The 22,422-nt window shown below is 45.0% G+C and overlaps 1 protein-coding gene across 2 annotated transcripts in view; it reads left to right on the top strand.

The window, feature by feature from the left end:
• The first annotated feature begins 747 nt into the window (after positions 1 to 747).
• ALPK2 (alpha kinase 2) overlaps positions 748 to 22,422 on the top strand; it is a 50,217-nt gene continuing 28,542 nt past the window's right edge. Inside the window, exon 1 of one of the 2 annotated variants that reach the window (XR_013232989.1) lies at positions 748 to 2,869. Coding sequence is in view for 1 of the 2 variants with exons in the window: in XM_077346885.1 (XP_077203000.1) it covers positions 1,457 to 2,869 (1,413 nt within the window). In the remaining variant the exon portion in view is untranslated. The remainder of the gene's footprint in view (positions 2,870 to 22,422) is intronic. The other variant, XM_077346885.1, reaches the window with a different exon arrangement.

The raw sequence follows: 22,422 nt of genomic DNA, 5'->3' as shown, positions 1-22,422 counted from the left end.
AAGAAGAAGAAGCAGAAGAAGAAGAAGCAGAAGAAGAAGAAGAAGAAGAAGCAGAAGAAGAGTTGGTTCTTATATGCCGCTTTTCCCTACCCAAAGGAGGCTCAAAGCGGCTTACAATCGCCTTCCCATTCCTCTCCCCACAACAGACAGCCTGTGGGGTGGGTGAGGCTGAGAGAGCCCTGATATCACTGCCCCCGTCAGAACAGTTTTATCAGTGCCGTGGCGAGCCCAAGGTCACCCAGCTGGTTTCATGTGGGGGAGCGCAGAATCGAACCTGGCATGCCAGATTAGAAGTCCGCACTCGTAACCACTACACCAAAAGTCAGAAGCAGCTTGACATCAATTCTCACATACACAAACACAGACAAGCTGGGCTGGTATTTAGGATGGGAGACTCCCGAGGAAAGCTCTGCAGAGGAAGACCATGACAAACTTTCTCCGCTTCTCCCTTGCCTTGGAAACCTCATGCTAGGGATGCCATAGACAGGGTACAACTTCCCAGCATGTATGTTCATATGTTGTATTGACTAGTTTTGGAACTCAAAAGTTGAGCTGAACAATAAAAATAATGCAAAACTTGTTGGTTGTTTATTATGGGGCACAATTAAAAACAGAATAAAAACTTCTTAAAAACTATACCGAACTAGCAGCAACCAAGGACCAAACGCATTTCGACCCTTCCGGGTCTTCCTCAGTGGTCAAGATTATGATAATACACTCTCTATATAAATATAGAACTCTCTATAATGTATAGCTCAATGGTTGAGTGGGATCTGTAATGTGTAAATTTTATCCTTTTTGGAGACAAATTCCTAAAGTCACCACTCTTCGCTATCATTAAGTTCAGTACTCAGAGTGTAATCTCATGTGCGTCCGAAAGACCATTTATGCACTGGGAACATCATTGCCCCAGCTCCCGTGCAGGAGCACAAATAGGAGGCGGATGAGGTGCACCAGGCCAAATGCTCCCCCATGTGGGTGCAGGAAGAGGTGGGGCAACCTGCCACAACTAAAACTCCAGCCTGCAGCACAGCGTGAAACCTCCAGTGCATAAACGGTCAAAAAGCTTTGTAAAGGTTTAATAGGAGTGTCTCTTTGTTTTTAATTTCACAGATGTTCAGAGGGACAAGCTGGGGTTTATCGAATTGTCGCTAGTAATTGCTTTGGAAGAGTCCAGTCTTCAGCTTTCCTTAAAGTGACACCCGGTGCAAAATCTGAAGTGTATAATTCATGGCACTATAATTCTAAAAACACCGTAAGAACTCGCAGAGCAAATGACATTACTGCGTGTCATTTGGAAAGTTCTAATCAGGCTACAGAGAATAAAGATTTAGTGGACAAGAATGATTCAACCCAGGAGTGTTTTTTACCTTTAGAATCACCAGAACCTCTAGCATCAGAATTCAATCGTTTGCCCTCGAAGCAAGCCCAAACGGAGCATGGCGTTTGCCCTCCAATGGAAAATCAGTGCAAAAAACCCCATTGTTTGGGAGACAGTACGTGTGCTACAAATGTGCTCAGTCCAGAGGCAAATAATAGTAGCATTTTGGACATGACTCAAAATACAGCTGATCTCTGTATTTACGAAGGCCTTGAAATGCCTGGGGAGTGTACCGAGGGAGAAATGTCTGGGGATCACGCTGAGAGAGAGGTGGATACAGCCAACAGCTCTCAAGTGGATTCCAAACCAGCAAGTCAAATCGATGATCCTATAAGCAGCTGTTCCCTTAATGCTGAAGACTTAGCTGCTTGTCAGGCAAGCGAAGACGCCAAGGCCCGTGAAGAGATTTGCCTCAGTGAAGTTCTGAGCAATGAGGCACTGTCCCTGAGTCATATAACTGCACCTCTAGAAAGCCAGACCTGCGGTCTCAAGGATTCTTCTGAAAATGCCAACAATGATTCTGAGATTCTTCCGGGCAGAACTTTCATTACAGCGGATGACTCTTACGTCGATGATTGTCTTCAAGTCCTTGAATGTTCCGACGTGATGACAGAGGAGTCGTATCAACAGCGGCAAAGGGAGCTGAAGTTTCTTCTGGAAAGCGATGATGATGATGAGTTAACTCTGGGCAAAGTTTGTGACGGGTGTGCTTACTTCCTCGGCGAAATGCCTCGCCTGTGTCCAGTGTCAGATAACACCCAGCCTATGGATGCCTCTATTGGCTTCTGTGGTCATCCGTCAAAACCCAAAGAGGTAGCTGTCAGGAGCAGCCTCGCCGCATGCAATCCATCACTCTTACCAACAGGCATGACCCTGACTGTTGGGCACCAGCAAAGTGAAGCTCCCACCCTGAAAGACAAAGAGAAGCGCCAGCAGCCCGTGGCTTCCATGGCTATCGAAAATGATTACCCCAGAATCAAAGAGGAAAACAAGAGCCACGGTCAATCCGCTGAAGATTCTCCTGTCGACGGATCGCGAGGCATGGAAAGTCAGCTCTTGGGGATGGAGCCCTCTTCTTGCAGCTTAAGCGGTTCTTCTGTAGTCGCAGAGAAACCGAAAACGGAGAGAAACTCCTCGAGGACAAAGTCGCACAAATTTGCAAAGGGAAGGGAGAAAGGGACCAAAGGAGGAGGCAGAGATGATGCCGCTGGTCCAGCAAAGGCATCAAAGAGCCTTCTAAATAAGCTGCACTCCCGAGACCGTCATGTTGATGAAAGGCGCACAATCCACGGGGAAAGAAGTTGCTTGGATTCGGCTGAGCTGCTTCGTGGATGTAACTGCAGCGATCCGAATGGAGTGGGCCAGGATACCTCCAAGTCTCCAACCCATTATGGCTCATCGCATGGCAAAACCAGCTTGCGGCGAGGCGAACGGATTAGCAGTCTGTCTGGGGGAAACCAGTTGCCAAACGAAAATGGGGCACTTACGGTAAGGGACATTATTTTACCATTAAGTTACAGGCTCGAATGTACCCGATTCCTGCTTGCCATGAGAGAATGCGAATCCTAAAAGACGTTTTTCATTCAGGCCTTCGTGATTGACGGCTACTGCTGTTAAGGAAGTCTGGTTTTGAAAAAAGGCCCAGATAAACCTTAAGCCAACCTAATTATAGAGAGAGAGAAAGAGGTGGGGTGTGTGCGTATGGGGGGGAGGTCCTGATAATAGTAAATAGTGCTAACGGGACAGCTGGAAAAAGAAATCTGATCCCGAATTTGCTCCATGCTTCTTAGTCAAGCAGTGCCTGGCTTTCTTCTTGGTGCTGGTCAAAGATTCACAAGCTCAGATGGATCAAAGGAGGAGATGGTTGGAGAATATTGGAGATAGAGGAGCAATTTGGGAAAGGGTTTTTTTTTCAGATCTCAGGTTATCCTGATTGCATATCTGTGGGACACTAATCTTCTCCTTATGTCCCCGTGTTTGATGTATTTATCGTCTCTATGCCTCACTCTTGTTTTTAAGTGTCTGTAATTACATAATTGTAGCACAGGGTGGTAAGGCAGCCAACATGCAGTCTGAAGCTCTGACCATGAGGCTGGGAGTTTGATCCCAGCAGCCGGCTCAAGGTTGACTCAGTCCTCCATCCTGAGGTCAGAGCTTGCTTGCTTGAGGGTAAAACGGTAATGACTGGAGAAGGGAATGACAAACCACCCTGTATTGAGTCTGCCAAGAGGGCGTCACCCCAAGGGTCAGACATAACTCGGTGCTTGCACAAGGGATACCTTTACCTTTACCTTTAATGACATAATGGGCTCCCAATCATCTACCTGCACACTGATTTTTTATACCATCCTAGTTTCACCATGGTTATAAAAATTCAGTGCTTATAGACCAATCAACTGAACTATGTGCTATTTTCTCTTTGATTTATTCTCTGACTTTCCTAACCCTGAAAAGTTTTATCTCCCTCCGCTTTTACACATTTATACAGATATCACTGGACTGCATTTGGCATGCATTTTTTTGGGGGGGGGGGTGGTTCTGTTTCAGTGACAGAGCATCAGCTTTGCATGGAGAAGGTTGCGGGTTCAATCCCCGACATCTCCAATTAGAAGAATCACGTTGCAAGGAATGTGAAAGACCCTCTGCCTAAGACTTTGGAGAATCACTGTGCAACAAGAAGTTCCAATCCCACATCCAATTAGAGAATCGGCAGGACTTGCCCATATTAGCTGTATGGGGACAGCAGGTCAGGATATCGTATCTGTTATGCTTTAGTTAGTTTTAGCGTACAGCAACTAATAAAGGAAATGACTTATCAACCCACTGCAATTATATTGCTTCTTCTGAGACTTCCATCCAGAGAAATCTGATTTGCTTAACACAATGGTGTCTATTTCCGGAAAAAATATCGATACTATCAATATTTATCTCTAAATCTTTTCTATCAATCATGTGACTTATCTCGATGCGACTGATCCTTAGCTAAATTCGAGAGGATCAACACAAGGATGGACTAGCCAATCAGCATGCGCATATGAGTTACATCCGATGGAGCAAGATAAGAAGGCCAATCTCAACACTTAACCTCTGTTAAAAAGCAATTAATCAGACTTTTCTGTAACTGTTTCAATTAAGTGTCCAAATAACTTTGAGCAGAGTTCACTGACAGCTGAAGAGTGCTTTGTTAGCTTGCGATTACAGCAGGAAAAAATGATGTCAGAGCTACCGCTACAGCTGTCTCTCACAATAGACAAGACTAGATTTAAATGGGTAGCCGTGTTGGTCTGAAGTAGCACAATAAAATCAGGGTCCAGTAGCACCTTTAAGACCAACAAAGATTTATTTGAGGCGTGAGCTTTCGAGTGCAAGCACTCTTCGTCAGCCTGGGGAAGAGTGCTTGCACTCGAAGGCTCACGCCTTGAATAAATAGACGAGACTGTCCTTGATAAAGCAATGGGAGATGACGACTTTATGTGTTTTATGTTTAAAAGGGTAAAGGTAAAGGTATCCCCTGTGCAAGCACCGAGTCATGTCTGACCCTTGGGGTGACGCCCTCCAGCGTTTTCATGGCAGACTCAATACGGGGTGGTTTGCCAGTGCCTTCCCCAGTCGTGACCGTTTACCCCCCCAGCAAGCAAGCTGGGTACTCATTTTACTGACCTCGGAAGGATGGAAGGCTGAGTCAACCTTGAGCCGGCTGCTGGGATTGAACTCCCAGCCTCATGGGCAAAGCTTTCAGACAGCTGCCTTACCACTCTGCGCCACAAGAGGCTCTTCTATGTTTAATCCACTACAAAAGTGTCCTGGTCTGATTCAGGGTGCTTTCCATACTTTACAAACAGAAAGTTCTTCATTAAGGAGATCCTTTATTCCCTTGGTGGTGATTTGAAGTTGACTTTACTAATAGGTGTAATGATAGCTGTCATCTCTCTTGGGCTGATCCTGCTCTTCTGCGTGGAGGAACATCAGTGAGAAAGGGCAATTGCTCCTTTTCCTTCTCCTGAAAGCGTCACTGGTGAGAGACCGGCATCCTAACCCAGTCCCGCAATCACTCAAGCATGGCACTATGACATCTGGAAACAACTTGGCTGACATGTTCTCTTGCATGGCACACTTAGGATTCACTCATACTGTTGTGTATCTGATGCTGTTGGATCTTAAGAACTGCTAACGAAGTGTTCTCCAAGGACCAGTTCAAACAAAATCTTCTGTGGCCATAAAGTTTCGGAATTATTTCCATGGAGACAGATAGTAGTAAAAATGTTTTCTTGAAACATGCGAATTGAGGGGCTCTGTCTCAGTGATAGAGCATCAGCTTGGCATGCAGAAGGTCTCGGGTTCGGTCCCTGCCATGTTCAGTTTGGCTGGTGGTAGGTGATGCGGAAGATTTCATCAAGACTCTGGAGAGCTGCTACCAGTCTGAGTATCCAGTACAGATTTCAGTGGACTAATAGTCCATTTCAGTATAAGGCAGCTACATGTATTCATGTGCGCTCAGCTGACTCAAAGGAAACATCATGTTGTGAATGACAGGGGCAGTTTGAATGCTATACCATCTCTCCATAGTGAGGATTGGGGAGGGGGGCACCTTATTCCCTCCTCACCTGGTGAACTTCCTCCCCATCTAATGATGTAATATCCCCCTTGGTCAAATCCAGTCCTCTGGTTCTGGGTAATAGTAGAAACCATAGATTATATACAGAACTTGGGCAAGTTTCAGAGGGTATGTAGTAGAAACACTAGATTTGAGTCCAGTAGGGAGATGGACAAGATTTTTCAGCACAGGAACTTTTGAAAGTCTAAGATCTTCTTGTCAGAGCTTGTGCAGTGGCATTCTTCCCTCTTGTGCTGATTTTAGATAGGATTGGTATATCATCCAAATAGATTCTGTTTTTTTAATTCATCCTAACTCCCATAGTCATCTTACATGGATGAGCCATTCCGTTCAAATGCTTTTGTGAGTAGGCATTCCTTTAAAAGTATTTTGGCATTCCATTAACACCCAGTCGTTGCGGTTGTGACAGAAATGATAAGGCTACGGAGAAGCAATTGGTGAAATGGCTACAATGGACCATCCACTTACGCAGGTTGTCAGCTGACTGGAGAAAAACTGTCCTGTCTTTTAAGAGATGCTTGGTGTGTATAAACAGGCAGGTGAAGCTTTTCATGGCACAGAGTTCAATTCATCACCTTGCAAAATACTAGGGATAGGCACGGATTGGCTCACAAACAAAAGTTCGTGGTGAATTTTGTCCAGCCTGTGGTTCACCAACTGAAGTTGATGGCAGCTCAACTGGTACGAACTTTGCATGAACTTTCAAGCAGTTTGTGGCAGTTCGGTTTGGGAATAGATACATTTCCAGACAAACTGGACTCAATGTTTACCAAATATCAAAGGCATTGTGCAGTCCCTTATGTGTTTGATGTGTGAAGTTAGCAGGGGGTCCGTTCTATACACTTTTGCGAGAATCACAGGAATTTTCTGTACACTGAAAATACAAGTGAAAAAAGAAGTCTGTTTACTATTGGAATTAGCTGCCAGAGAGCATTCAGGCCCAGACGGAACTAGCACAGTTCCGCAGGGCTTGTAAGACACCGCTCTTCCACCAGGCTTTTGGTTGGGGCCAGTGAATCAGATAACATCTATGCCCCCCCCCCCGAGAGCCAGCTTGGTGTAGTGGTTAGGAGTGTGGACTTCTAATCTGACGAGCCAAGTTTGAATCTGTGCTCCCCCACATGCAACCAGCTAGATGGCCTTGGGCTCGCCACGGCACTGAGAAAGCTGCTCTGACCAAGCAGGAATATCAGGGCTCTCTCAGCCTCACCCACCTCACAGGGTGTCTATTGTGGGGAGAGGAAAGGGACAGTGAGTGTAAGCCACTTTGAGACTCCTTTAGGTAGAGAAAAGCAGTATATAAGAACCAACTCTTTCTTCTTCTTCTTCTTCTTCTTCTTCTTCTTCTTCTTCTTCTTCTTCTTCTTCTTCTTCTTCTTCTTCTTCTTCTTCTTCTTCTTCTTCAAGAGCTGAGCAATGTAACATCCAATTGGTCAAAGTTAACACTGTTGCACACTTTAATTTTAGTTGAAATCTTCTTTTATTATATGTTTTTGATTAATGTCATTATGCTTACATGTTGTACACTGCCCTGAGCTAGCCTGCTTTAGGAATATAATAATAATAATAATAATAATAATAATAATAATAATAATAATAATAATAATAATAATAAATTCAGTGCAGCTCTCATCTGAGACAGATTGTGGGAATAGTGACAAATAAATAGCCAGTCTTTCTACTTCCTTCCACATTGTTCAAAACCTAACCGTTGGGGGCAAGCTTGCTATAATAACGCTGGTTCCCATTGCTACGGGAAATAAATGTTTTCGCAAAGCTTTTTCCCAGAACATTGAGTATAATCAGCTTTGTTTATCCCCAGCACAGCAAACTTTCCTGAGCCTCAGGGGAGGGTGGTATATAAATACAAGAAATAAATAATAAATAAAATCTAGCAGTATGGTCTGATTCCCCTCTTGCTCTAATCCCGTTTTGGCATCCCACGCTGAGATTTAAACGGCAAGCTATAGAACGCACCGAGTGGAACACGAGAGGGAAGACCGAACGAATTCACAGCAGCAACAAAAACGATTTTTTAAACGCTCTTCAGAAGCACGTCAGTCAGTCAGTCAGTCGGAGCTCTTAAAAGTCAATTGGGCTGGAGGCCGGCAAGTCCGTAGCACTTCTAAAGCGAGCGTGCTTCAGAATCATAACATATTTGCACGGAGGGTTGAGAGGCAGCTGTAGGCCCACTTGGCGTTGCCACAGCAACTTTGGTGACAGGCCCAACATGACCAATTGCCATTTTTCAAGCTTGTCAGAAGGTCAGGGATGTCAGTGAAGTTCAGCTTCAGCTGGTTAGGGTCATTCCGCCATAGCAAGCTCCCAGTTGTCTTGGGGAAGACTACTGCATAAGTGATTTGAGGACCTGATGAGATCAGGATGCTTGTTAATTTAGGCAGGGCTGCGTTTAATGCACTTGTATTGCGCTAGAGGGGGGAAATGCAAGTATATTTAGGTTTTGATCTTCAGAAGATGTATATCAGGAATATTTCCAGCGAAGAAGGTTTGATAAGTACTTAGCAAGCCTCCCAAGGAGAGCAGATGGCATGGTTTAGTGCTGGGGTAGGCAAACTGTGGCCCTCCAGATGTCCGTGGAGGGGCTCATGGGAATTGTAGTCCATGGACATCTGGAGGGCCACAGTTTGCCTACCCCTGGTTTAGTTAGATCTCATCAGATCTCAAGAAGAAGAAGAATTGGTTATTATACCCCACTTTTCACTACCTGAAGGAGTCGCAAAAGCAGCTTGCAATCGGCTTCCCTTCCTTTCCCCTCAACAGGCACCCTATGACGTAAACGAGGCCGAGAGAGCCCTGACAGAACTGTTCTGTGAGAACAGCTCTGTCAGGACTGTGTCTAACCCAAGGTCACCCAGCTAGCTGCATTTGGAGGAGTAGGGAATCGAACTCGTCTCACCAGATTAGAAGCTGCTGCTCTTAACCCCTACGTCAAGCTAGCTCAGCGGCTAAAGTAGGGTTGGTACTAGGGATGCCAGCCTCCAAGTGGGATCTGGGGATGCCCTGGAATCACAGCTCATCTGCAAGCTACATTGATCGCTTCTGCTGAAAGAAATGGACACTATGGAATTGGACCCCTCTGAGATTGGTTTTCCCCAGGCTCCAACCCCAAATCTGCAGGAGTTTCCCAACCTGGAGTTGGCAGCCCTTCTCCCCTGGCCCTCAGCAGTCGTCAGGGAGATTTGGCAACCCTAGTTGGTACTAGGATGGGAGACCACCAAGGAAGACTCTGCAGAAGAAGGCGAGCTCGGAGTTCTCTGAGCCCCACCTACCCCACAAGGTGCCTCTTATGGGAGAGAGAGAGGGAAGGGAATTGTAATAGTGACTTCTTCAGAATGTTTCACATTGGTATGGAGACAGATGGGGCCAGCAGCAAACGGTGTGGTGGGAGCCATTGATCATCTCCTATGTTTTTGTTAACTACAACTGAATTCGAAGGGATTGATTGGCTGTTTTGGCAAAGAATTATCCTATGGCTGTATTTGGATGCGTGACACAGTTTACTAATTTAGCAGAATTGATTTTCGCTTCACATTGCCACTGTCATGATGGAAGTTCATAGTCTGAGGAAGAGTACTTGCACGCGAAAGCTCACGCCTTAAATAAATCTTTGTTGGTCTTAAAGGTGCTACTGGACTCTAATTTTATCCTTCAGATAGTGAACAGTAGGGTATAAAAAACAACTCTTCTTCTTCTTCTTCTTCTTCTTCTTCTTGCCCTCAACAATGGAAATGTTTAAACAGAGGCTAGATAGCCATCTGACAGAGAGGAGGCAAAGGGGTGGCAGGTTACAGTAGATGAGTGATAGGGATGTGACTGTCCTGCATAGTGCAGCGGGCTGGACTAGATGACCCATGAGGTCCCTTCCAACTCTGTTATTCTATAATTCTATGATACTATGATTCAACAGTACACCTTCCCAAAAACATTTGTTTGTTTCTCCGTGTGGTTCCATGTCCCTGGGAGTGGTCCTTGGTCATTCCAGTGGTTCAAGAAATCTTGTGTGTGTAATCTGCTCTAGAGCTGCAGAATGCCGATGAAGGGATTCTAGTGCAACCAATGAGTGACTTGTCTTAGGACACTGTTATGGGCCAATCAGAAGGCTCCATCAAGGGCCAATCGAATGTCTTGGTGGTCCAGCTCAAATGTATATAAGTTCCAAGAGTTCACGTGTTTGCTGTTCAGTGTTCCAGTTGGCCTTGGTGTTGACTAAAGAGCTGTCCGATTTGAAGTAACTGCATCTGTGTCTTGCCGAACCCAGAGCCTTAATCAGAAATGTTCAGCGATTCAAGTGGTTTGCCCGTTTCACGGTTCATTCCCAGCCATCGTGTGGAAAGATGGCTGGCTCAGGGCAGAGAGGAATAACTTCAATTTTCAAACAGAGACCACAGTGAATGTGGCATCTGCTTGGAAGGAAAACAAGCCACCTGACCCCCAGGGAGTCAAATGCAAACTAATTAATCATTTTGTGCAGCTGAACGAACAACTGGAAAAGGCAGCCGTGTCATATTAATTTAGCCCCCTTGAATCAAGAAATTATTATGCAAGGCGAATTCGAGGTCTCTTAGCTCAGGTTTTCCTGAAAGGATGTCGTTGGTTTTTCTTGAGGAACGCATTCCACGCTCCTGAAACGGATTGTGTGATCTTTTCAGGGGGCTTTCAGATACCCTTTGAAGAGTCTGCAGTTGTCTGGGCACAGCTGACAAACAGCTGGTCATGTTGTATGAGAAAAGGGTTACAAAACAGTGAAAAACTTGACCACACACTCAGGATGAAAAGCCTGTTATTTTTCTTTTCTTTCATTGCAAAGAATGTTTACCTTGCTCTCCTACGCTATTCACTTGAAATGTTACATCCCATTTAGTTTTTTCATTGTTTGGAGGCGCATCCTTTCCCACAGTTTAAATTTATAAGAAGAATCATAGAATCGTAGAGTTGGAAGGGACCTCCAGGGTCATCTAGCCCAACCCCCTGCAGAATGCAGGAAATTCACAACTACCTGCCCACCTACAGTGATGCCCTCCCCCCAAAAAAACAGAGAGCCTGGAAGGTCTTCCTGTCTATGGATAAATTTTCAAGTGGGAGGCCAGTATCTCACAACATCCCTGTGAGGTAGGCGAGGTTGAGAGAGCTATGAGAGAACTGCGACTGGCCCAAGGTCACCCAGCAGGCTTCAGGAGGAGTAGGGAATCAAACTTGGTTCTCCAGTTAGAGGCTGCTGCTCTTAATCACTACACCAAGCTGGCTCTCATAATAAATTAGAAGAACTGATTTTTGGATCCCGATATTTATTATTTTGAGGAGTTTCCTTCCCCTCCCCACAACCTGTGAGGTAAGTGAGGCTGAGAGAGCTCTGAGAGAACTGACTGGCCCAAGGTCACCCAGCTGGCTGCATGTGATAAATCGTGTCATGAAACAGCTTTGTGAGATGACTTGATTGAGGTGGAATGTGCTGTCAAGTCTAGGGTTGCCAACTCAAGGTTCAGAAATACCTGGAGATTTGAGGGTGAAGCCAGGGAGAGTTGCTTATAGGGAGAGTTTGGTAGGGTCGAGTGCCATGCAGACCCGTTTCCAAAGCAGCCGTATCTCCAGGAGAAGTGGAACAAATGTTTTAAATAAATAAGTTACAAATGATGCACGTAGCCTGGGGTTCCGTTGAAATTCCTTGAGATCTCCAGCCCCACATGGACTTTGGCAGGCCTGGGGACTACAGCCAATTTATGGTGACCCAGTAGGGTTTCCAAGTCCAGAGACAACCAGAGGTGTTTTGACATTACCTGCTTCTGCGTGGCAACCCTGGACTTTTCTCGGTGTTTTCCCATTCAGGCACTAACAAGGGTGGACCCTGCTTAGCACTTGACAGCCATACACCTGAAGCCAACAAACACCGTCAAATACCTAAACAGTTCTATTTGGCAGGAAAATAATCAGTCACACTGTATCGAGAGCCAGTTTGGTGAGAGAGCCAGTTTGGTGTAGTGGTAAGGAGTGTGGACTTCTAATCTGGCATGCCAGATTCGATGCTGCACTCCCCCACATGCAACCAGCTGGGTGACATTGGGCTCGCCACAGCACTGATAAAGCAGGAATCTGTTCTGACCAAGCAGGAATCTCAGGGCTCTCTCAGCCTCACCCATCTCACAGGGTGTCTGTTGTGGGGAGAGGAATGGGAAGGTGACTGTAAGCCGCTTTGAGCCTCCTTCAGGTAGAGAAAAGCAGCATATAAGAACCAACTCTTCTTCTTCTTCAGTGATATCAGGGCTCTCTCAGCCTCACCCACCTCACAGGGTGTCTTTTGTGGGGAGAGGAAAGGGAAGGTGAATGTAAGCCGCTTTGAGACTCCTTCAGGTACAGAAAAGCAGCATATAAGAACCAACTCTTCTTCTTCTTCAGTAATCTCAGGGCTCTCTCAGCCTCACCCACCTCACAGGGTGTCTTTTGTGGGGAGAGGAAAGGGAAGGCGACTGTAAGCCACTTTGAGCCTCCTTCGGGTAGGGAAAAGTGGCATATAAGAACCAACTCTTCTTCTTCTTCTTCTTCTTCTTCTTCTTCTTCTTCTTCTTCTTCTTCTTCTTCTTCTTCTTCTTCTTCTTCGTTATCAAATGCACCGAGCGCCTCTTAATTTTCCTACATGGGCTCCCCAATTATATCCTCAAGTCCCAAAAGATTATTAAAGTGCGCCGTGCATCAAACGGAATTGGAAAGTTCGCAGAGGGTTAAAAAAAAAAAAAGGCAAGCAGCAAAGTTATCCTGCTAAGTCAACTCTTATCAATATTTTCATCCTTAATTTTTTTTATTTTAAATGATAAGCAAACAGATAAAGAAGTAAGAAAAGGGGGGGGGGGAAATCAAAATATTTTCAAAACACTTCCCGTTGGGTAGGTTTTCCTTTTGACGGCGGACAAGATTGGGGTGGAAAGATTTACGTACACCAGTTTAACATCTGGGCTAGAGCAAGGCTATAGGAAATTCATGAACTCAGAATGACTGTAGAGCAGGGGTAGTCAAACTGCGGCCCTCCAGATGTCCATGGACTACAATTCCCAGGAGCCCCTGCCAGCATTTGCTGGCAGGGGCTCCTGGGAATTGTAGTCCATGGACATCTGGAGGGCCGCAGTTTGACTACCCCTGCTCTACAGTCTCTTTGTTATGGTTTCGGTTATTTTGCAGTCCTGACGACCGGAGAAAGCCCTTTAATGATTTAACCAGCATTTCTCCTTCATCCCTGCAGAGAAACGGTGGTGTGTACAGATACTGATTTATTATAGCTAATCCTGGACAGGTGTTCCATTAGAAGCAGAGTTTTATTTTAAGGGCCATTTAAGCTGCAGGGGGCTTGGCTGGTATTGAAGGAGGTTGGAAGCCAGAGATGGGTGTGCAGGCCCTAGTAATGGGCTTTTACTGGACATACGGATCCTTTCTAATGGAGCGAATTTTTCGTTCTCCCATCTCACACAAACACCCCGGGGCCCTGAAGTTTCTCATCAAGCTCTGATTTTGGGTGAGAGGCCATTCAAGAGTTATTTGTTTGAGTTAGGCATTATCACTCACTCGGCCAGTGTCTGACCAAACAACAGCTGAAGTGTTAGAGCCGGACCAAGGAGGCTGGGGTTCAAATCCCAAGTCAGCTGTACAAATTACAAGCCAAAGAGTGGAGGGAGAAGTTTGCCTTGCTTTCCCTTGCAGCCTCATCAGGATGCAAAAGGCCATGATGTGACAGAGGGAAAACGTGGGAGGGGTCTCCCGTGAGGAGGGCTGCAAACGTGAGGCTTATCATCCTGCGTTTGCTAGCAGGAAGCCACTCATGTTTTACCCCTCAGTGCGGAAACGGTCTAAGAATTTTAAAGGTTCTCACTTGGAGGGCAAGGAGCAGTCCTTGTTGGCAGCAGCGGACAGAACCAGCAGTAATGGCTTTAAACTACATGTAGAACAGTACTGGCTAGATATCAGGAAAAAAATTGTTCACAGAGTAGTTCAGCAATGGAACTGGCTGCCTAAGGAGGTGGTTGTTAAGTGCTGACAAAACTCACAACAAAACTTCTATGGAAAGAAAGCTTTAATGGAAGTTAGCTCTAGTCACTATAACTCAAGAAGTCAAATCTGCCAAACAGCAAAACAGCAAGCACTTATCAATACAATTCTTCTGCCCAAAACTTGAGTGTTCCCAGGGGAGGGGTGCCCCCTCTCCCAGGTGCCATCCCAGACTTCCTGCCAGAGGTGTTGAAATTCGTGCGGCCTTGAGCCAGCCGGCGCCAGCTAGTTTGCAGGCACCGCAGGGTCCTTGTTACAATGTTTCTCAGAGAGGGGGGAAAATATGCAAAGTGAACAGCTAGAGATCAAAGCAAACAAATCAAAGCAGGCAACTACAAAGCATGGTTACATGGGAACATGGGTTACAAGGACGAGGCACAATATGCAATAGGCAAGATGGAGTCACCCCGGCCCATTGAACAGTGATCTTGGCAGAGAACAGGAACTGATCCTGACAGTGGTGAGCTCTCCCTCACTGGAGGTCTTCAAGCAACGGTCGGACAGATCCTTCTCCGGAATGCTTTAGGCTGATCCTACATTGAGCAAGGGTTTGGACTAGATAGCCTGTCTGGCCCCTTCCAACTCTAGGATTATGTGATTCTAAGCAGCAGCTGGACAGATCCTTATCCTGGGCCCATTCTGCACACATAGGATAATGCACTTTCAATGTTCTTTGGCAGCTGGATTTTCCTGTGCGGAACAGGAAAATCTACTTCTAAAGTGCATTGAAAGTGCATTATCTATTGTGTGCAGACTAGGCCCTGTATGCTTGAGGCTGATCCTGTATGGCCCTTTCCAACTCTATGATTGTGCGTGGGAATGGTGGTAAAGCTGTTCTGACCAAGCAGGAATATCAGGGCTCACTCAGCCCTCCCCTCTCTCACAGGGTGTCTGTTGTGGGGAGAGGGAAAGGAACTAGAAGCCGCTTTGAGACTCCTTCGGGTAGAGAAAAGTGGCATATAAGAACCAACTCTTCTTCAGTAATCTCAGGGCTCTCTCAGCCTCACCTCCCTCACAGGAGAGGAAAGGGAAGGCGGATATAAGCCTCTTTGAGACTCATTCGGGTAGAGAAAAGCGGCATATAAAAACCAACTCTTCTTCTTCTTCCTACAATGGTGAGAGGAAGTCTCCTTAGGCTAGAAGAAGACTTCAAACCTGAACCCAAAGGAAAGGTAGGGCGTACATATTTTCATGAACTTCGAGTCCAGTTGCACCTTTAAAACCAACAGTGTATTGTATACACTGTATTTATTCAGTGTATAAGCTTTTATTCCCATGAGAGATTATATACCCAGAATAAATTGTGTGGGTCCATAAAGGTGTCACTGGAAAGACACTTTGTCTTGTTCAGACCAACACAGCTACCAACTGAAATATCTGTTCCACACAATATATGGAGGAATATATTATGGGTTGGGTCCAATGGAAGAGTTCAAAGGGCACAACAGCCTTTGCCCAAGAGGAACTTCTAAATCGACTCCTCGCTGCCCAGTGGCGCGGAGTAAAAGCAGTTGTCTCTCCGCTAACTTTTCTGTGCCGCAACACAGAGCCCAAGGGATTCCTCCTGATACAATTTCAAAACCAAATTAAAAGAAATCACACAGGCCATCTGTTGTACATCCCATTGCTCTGCAGGCACATTGTTATTCGTTGAAAAATTATATTAAAGCATATTGAGTTGCTGTGTCTGTTGTGCTACTGCTGCCACAAGCAGAAATGTGCTATGTACCATGTGCTTTCAGCTATTGCATCACCACATCCAACCCTCTTGTTAGAGTGCCTGAAGAAGAGTTGGTTTCTATACCCCTCCTCCTCCTCCTTCCTCTTCTCCTTCTTCTCCTTCTCCTCCTTCTCCTCCTTCTCCTCCTTCTCCTTCTCCTTCTCCTTCTCCTTCTCCTTCTCCTTCTCCTTCTCCTTCTCCTTCTTCCAGCTCCAATGCCAAACCAGAGCAAAAACCTCTTTGCAGAACCGCTGCACGCTGCCCATATTGTGGTCCTCACACAGTCTATACCTGCCTCTTCATTCCGCTGTCTTGCTCGACATTTCTGATCTTCATTGCCCTTCCCTTTCCCTTAAGTCTTCCTGATCTTTGCTGAATTTATTGCTCCAGCCCCTCCCCTCCTTGCTCTTCCCTCATGGCTGATGCACTTTCTTCAACCTGTCCTTCCACACCCTTGATATTTAAGTTGTACCAACTTACACGGGCTTAGCAGCGTGTATCGCATGCCGCTATGCACGTCACTCTTGAGCGTGGGCCAGAGTTTATATTGGGACGTTCTGTGTGGTGTTCAAGTGGCTACTGTAAGAAAAATAACGGTGCTGTATTGAGAATTCTGGTGGACACCAATGGGTCGACCAAGCATCTCCCTAGATACGGAGTTTAATTTGTTGTGTCCATTGGATATAGCTGAAGGAAGACGGTCAGCTGATCTCATGCACACCGTTACCTAGCAAGTAGTAAACATCACAAGGATTGTAAAGTAGGTCAAAGGCTAAGCCAAGCCAAGAGGTTGAGCCAAGACAGGCCATCCTTCTTCTTCCTTCTTCTGGCACTTCTTCTTTCCTGAAGTCCAGTCAAGGTTCACCAATACAAACAGTTGATACATAGAACCATAAAGTTGAAAGAGGCCGTTCAGGTCAACTAGTCCAACCCCAACTCAGGATCAGCCTAAAGCAACTTTGATAAGTATCTGACCAGCCCCTGCTTAAAGACTGCCAGTGAGGGGAGCTCACCACCTCCCTTGGCAGCCAATTCCACTGCTGAGCTACTCTGACTGTGAATCTCCCCCCCCCCCCCCGTTATCTAGCCAGTACTGTTATATACCAAATTTAAACCTATCACTGCGATTCCTGTCTTCTGGTGCCAACAGAAACCATTCCCTGCTCTCTCCCAGGTGATACCCTTCTAAATACTTAGACAGCGATCCTGTCCCCTTTCAACCTGCCCTTCTCCAGGTTGAACACTCCCAAGTCCCTCAGCCTTTCCTCCTAGGGCTTGGTCTATTCTATTTGATGCACCCAAGCTAATCTCCCCCTGCCAAGGAAATCCTGGCAAAATATAGGCATTGTTTTCATTGTATATCATTCGTTCTCCCAGCTGCTGCTTCTCAGCTCCATTTTTGTCGTCTTTGCCCTCACACAGTCCTCATTTGCCCTCACTGCATTTTAATCCAATTGGTTGTGTCCTGTGAGGTGGATTATGGGTGCCCATGACAAAATCATATGAGGCAAAATCATATGAGGCAAGAATTATGTGTTCTAAGACAGGGAGGAAAAGGCTGATTCCTACCCTAATAGTGAGTCCATGTTGGCTCTCAGGTGTCCCCTAGACCAGGGGTAGTCAACCTGTGGTCCTCCAGATGTCCATGGATTACAATTCCCATGAGTCCCTTCCAGAAAATTCTGGCAGGGGCTCATGGGAATTGTAGTCCATGGACATCTGGAGGACCACAGGTTGACTACCCCTGCCCTAGACATTTGAATGAGCAGAAATTCCTCAAGAACAGTAAGGTCTCCTTTTAAAAACACCATCAAGCCTTCTCTTCCTACGCTCTTCTTCTGATTGCATTGAGATGAAGATGTTATTGGAGTGAGTAATTCAATTTCCCCACAGAGCAGCCTCCCAGATTAACTCCGGATCACTGAGTGTTGTTGAAAGCTGCTTGCAATGATGGAAAAAGTCATGCCGCAAACATGTTCGGTCCAGAGGACACGTTTCCAGAATGATTAAGCTGTAACAGGATAGTCTGTTTTCTTCTGGACTCCGTCTGGTAGAGCAAGGCCTTAAAGCCTTTTTGGTTAATCCTCAGAGGAGCTAACTGGGCAGCAATAGGAGGCTAGAAAAGAAATGGATAGGGTTTTGTTCATGTACCAGCTTATGGAGATTTTGGAGCACATTTAGGGAAAAAGAAGCTGCTTTTGAAACTAATTTTCACAGTTTGCATCCCCAGCCTCACAATACAGTCTTGGAATTATAATCATATGCGAGCATAAGAAAATAAGAAGAGCCTGATTGGATAAGACAAATGGTCTATCTGGTCTAATATCATGCCTCACACAGTGGTCAACCACTTCCTCTGTAGGGTGAAATCTGCACAGGGCTTTTTACCCACCCCCAGTTCGAATGAATCCCTCCTGTCTACACTGAATTCAGTTTCCATTTTGATTTTGGGCGCTTTAAATTTTCCCTCTGCAACATGCATGATTGATCCAGAGTGACCCTACCTATCCCATGCAATATCTAGAAGTTGATATAACCCTCAATATTTGAAAAATTGCCATCAATAAGAGTACAGATTTTTGCTTTTTTCGAATTAACTCTCTTTTCTGTGCCTCATAACAGAGCAGTCTTCCCTGATTTGCCAAGACGTCAGTTCAAAGACTTTCTCCTTCCCGACTGCAAGACTTGTTTTAAAGTGACTGCGCTCCAGAAGCCCTAACTTTTCTCAGCAGAGATTTGCCTCTTGTTATTTCCCTCTCCTCTGCTGTCTCCAATCCTCTCCCCGCCCCCTCGTTCAAGAAAAGATAGAGACTCCTACTGTGCTTGGCTCCCCTCCCCGCACTGAGCTTCCCCAATCAAGCACAGAACACTTTCTGTTTCAATTGGAGGGGGGGAGTAGAGGAAGACCTGAGTTCAAATCGATCTGAATTCAGCAGGATCCACGCTGGAAAAAACACAGTAAATGGGGAATCATTCCAGGTCCAGCAAAAAAAAAAACCCTCTCCAGTGAGTGAGATCATGCAATAAGACCTTGCAAGATCTTTTGGTGCCATTTTGGATTGCCAAGACAACGGGGAGGGAGAGCTGTGGAGTAGGTGGGGAGAAAGGAGGGGAAGGGAAATCGATCCAACCATGGAATGGTGTCAGTGGGAGGGAATGGGATTTCCTCACCCTGTGGGTTTGGTAGGAAGGAAAGCAAAGCCAGGGGGTGACCACAAACAGCACAGGAAGCAGGGATGTTCTCCAAGGCTGAAACATGAGAGTCCCATAGGCCTGTCTGTGGTATTACGGCATTGCCATCCTTCTGTCTGTCTACTAGATCTTTAGCCTGACTTTCCTCCATTGAGCTCATCGGCTCCCTTGTTGCTAAAGTTGACCCCTCCCAGCTTGCAGCGTTACTCACTTTAACAGGAGTTATGCTTGACTCCTTTCCATGAACATCAAAAAAACCCAGCTCATGTGTACAAAACTATGCGTAATAATATAATAATATGTAAATTAAAAATGATGAGTCTTGTTTATTTTCCAGTTCCTGGAAGCCAAGTGAGGAATTCTCTATAGTGCACGCTGAACAGGATTCTGATAACAGGTTTGTTTCATAACTTTCTTCAGTAACATTAGCCAAATATCAGGACACAAGCTCTCAATGGCATTTGGCTCACAGTGGCTTGGGTCTCACCTCTTAACTGAGTGACTGCAGGAGGTGTTTTCCTTGTATCTACTGATCATAGAATCATAGAGTTGGAAGGGACCTTCAGGGTCATCTAGTCTGACCCCCTGCAGAATGCAGGAAATTCACAGCTATGCAGGAAATTCACAGTGACTGCAATTCCATGCCCAGATGATGCCTCTCTCAAACCAGAATCCCTGGCCAGTCTGGTCTGGAGGTAATTTGCCTCTCGACCCCAAGTGGTGATCCCCATTAGCTTGGGCACGCAAGGAAGGGCCGCAAGAGCCAAGCATGGACAGATCCTCCTTGTAGATACAAGAAAAATACCTCCTGCAGTCTCTCAACTAAGAGGTGAGCTAAGTCCCATTGACAGTTTATGCCCTGATATATGGCTAATGCTGCTGAAGAAAGTTATGAAACAGGCTTTTTTGTACCAGAATTCTGTTCAGCATGCATTAAAGAGAATGTTTGGTTTCCAAGGACTGGAAAATAAACAGTACTCATAATTTTGATTTACACATTATTGTATTATTGCACATATTTTTGTACACACAAACTGTTTTTTTTTTGCTGTTGTCATCTTTGTGTGCTCCTGTTGTTTGAGGCAGTTACTTTCCATGGGCACCCTTCTCACCAGAAACGACAGACTGCCTGCACAACCACTGTTCTATTATGTTGCTTCGGACCAGTACGACCAACCTCCGGCATCTTTCCAGCTAGATGTTAACAGAGTTCACTTTCTGCCTTGCCCTCTTTCCAAGCTCTGGGCCCATTCCGCTGGAACCTTAATCATTAAGATCCTAAAGACCCTCCTGGTTGTCCAGTGCTGATGGTTATACCCTCCCCATGCACCCACCTTCCGTCTGCTGAGTAGGATACAATGTCGGTACAGTACAAATCAGGCAGGCGGAACAGAGCGTGTGGTTCTTTCTCACCACATCCTTCCTGCTTACACAGGAACCTCAGCTTTAACATGACAAGCACACCTCCGACACTGTACAGGCCTCCAAAAAAAAGAAGCTAAGTACTGCTAGAAGCGCATAACTCAACATAGACTGTAACCTCTCCTAATAATCGGTTGTTTGATTTAACAGTTTGTTTTATCAGCTGTCTGCCTTCAGGTTTCATGCTACTCCTTCATGCGATATAGGGAGCCTGATCATATGATATTTGTTTAGTAAAAGGTTAGGGTGTAATTTAGGTACAGGTTGCAGTGAGCAAGCAGAAAGGAAGCTGACTTTTCAGAAGGCTAACCTTAAAATCAAGACGAATAGGGCAGTGATCTCGTTTCTTTTACATATTTCTTTTCACAACTGGGAAAGTGTCTGCCATTAATTACTATCCTTGACATTTTATTCTTCCAATCTTTTTGTGAACTACAACTGAACCCAAAAGACTGATTCGTTTTTAGCAAAGAATTGTCATACTGCATTTGGGTGTGACACAGTTTACACATTTGCCACTAATTTACTTTCGCCTTATATCTGTACTCTTATAATTTTTGTTCTATTATCTGAGGAAGCGTGCTTGTGCTTGAAAGCTCACGCCTTGAATAAATCTTTGTTGGTCTTCAAGATGCCATTGGACTCAATTTTTGTGGTGCTGCTTCAGACCAACAGGTCTACCCACTTGAATCTTAAAATGGAAGTGGCGGTCGATGGTGGGGCTTTTTCTCAGTCCCTCCTGGCAGCCGAAATTGTTTGGACTTCAATGACTTGTAAGCAAGCACAAGTTTTTGAAATGAATTTTGCTTACTGGAATATATGTAAATGGATGACTTGGAGCTATACTCAGTTTTTGCATTGTTTTCTGTAATCAAATAGGAAAATCCCTTGCAGCTACCAATCAGTCACATTCACAAGCTTCCCAATTCCTCTTTTGCTTTTCATCACATTATGGCCTTTCTATGTCGATACAGAAAAAGAAATTGATGTATGTCTTTAAATTTTGCTTTGTACTTCAAAAAACCCAGCATAAATTATCTTCAAGGTAGAGGCCTTCTTCTTCTTCCTCTTCCTCTTCTTCTTCCTCTTCTTCTTCTTCTTCTTCTTCTTCCTCTTCTTCTTCTTCGGTATTTCTTGTCCATTTTAATGAGTTTTTAATGGGAGTTTTAACTGGACTTCTGTAACCTGCCACATACCTGCTGGGGAGTGGTGGGAAACAAATTTAATAATAATAATAATAATAATAATAATAATAATAATAATAATAATAATAATAATAATAATAATAATAATAATAATAATAAAACAGTGCAGGAATTTAATAGTAGATTCATACATATAGTGACAGATAGTACTAAGGATGCCAGCCCCCCAGGTGGGGCCTGGGGATCCCCCAAAATTACAGCTCCTCTCCAGTCTACAGAGTTCAATTCCTCTGGAGAAAATGGTTCAGAAGGAGGTGCTGGTGGCATATTTTGAATGAAGGTTGGCTCATGATTATAAGATACTCAACACTGGAAGGGCTTTCCTTGACCAGGGCCTGCTTTTGAAACATCAGAGGCCTCAAATAGTGTTATCTGGCCTTCTGGTCCACAGAACTGACTATAAGTCCATAGTCTGGAATATATCTTTTTATGTACAGGATCCAATTGGCTATAACAATTCTTGTATGTATTGTATTTTATGTATGCTGGTTTTATTTGATGCCCGGCCATTGATAAAGTTGGTAATGTCGAAACGTGTCTGATTAGAGGGGGCATCAGTATGCATTGATTTTATTGAGGCTATGCTATAAGCCTTGGGTTTTTAACTTGATTCATAAATATTAGTACTATATTTTAAAAATTGTGTTCAACCCTACATAGGCTTAAATTCATTTCCTTCCTTTTGACCTTTTTAGGTTCAAGATAACAGAGTTGCCAGCCTAGGGTTGGGAAATACCAGGAAATTTTGAGGCAGGAGATTGAGAAGGGACCTTAGTAGGGTCCAATGTTACAGAGTCCTCCCTACAATGCAGCCATTTTATCCAGGGAATCTCCATTG

This window comes from Paroedura picta, chromosome 7 (assembly GCF_049243985.1).
Source record: "Paroedura picta isolate Pp20150507F chromosome 7, Ppicta_v3.0, whole genome shotgun sequence".
Lineage (NCBI taxonomy): Eukaryota > Metazoa > Chordata > Lepidosauria > Squamata > Gekkonidae > Paroedura > Paroedura picta.
This window is presented reverse-complemented; position numbering and strand designations above follow the sequence as displayed.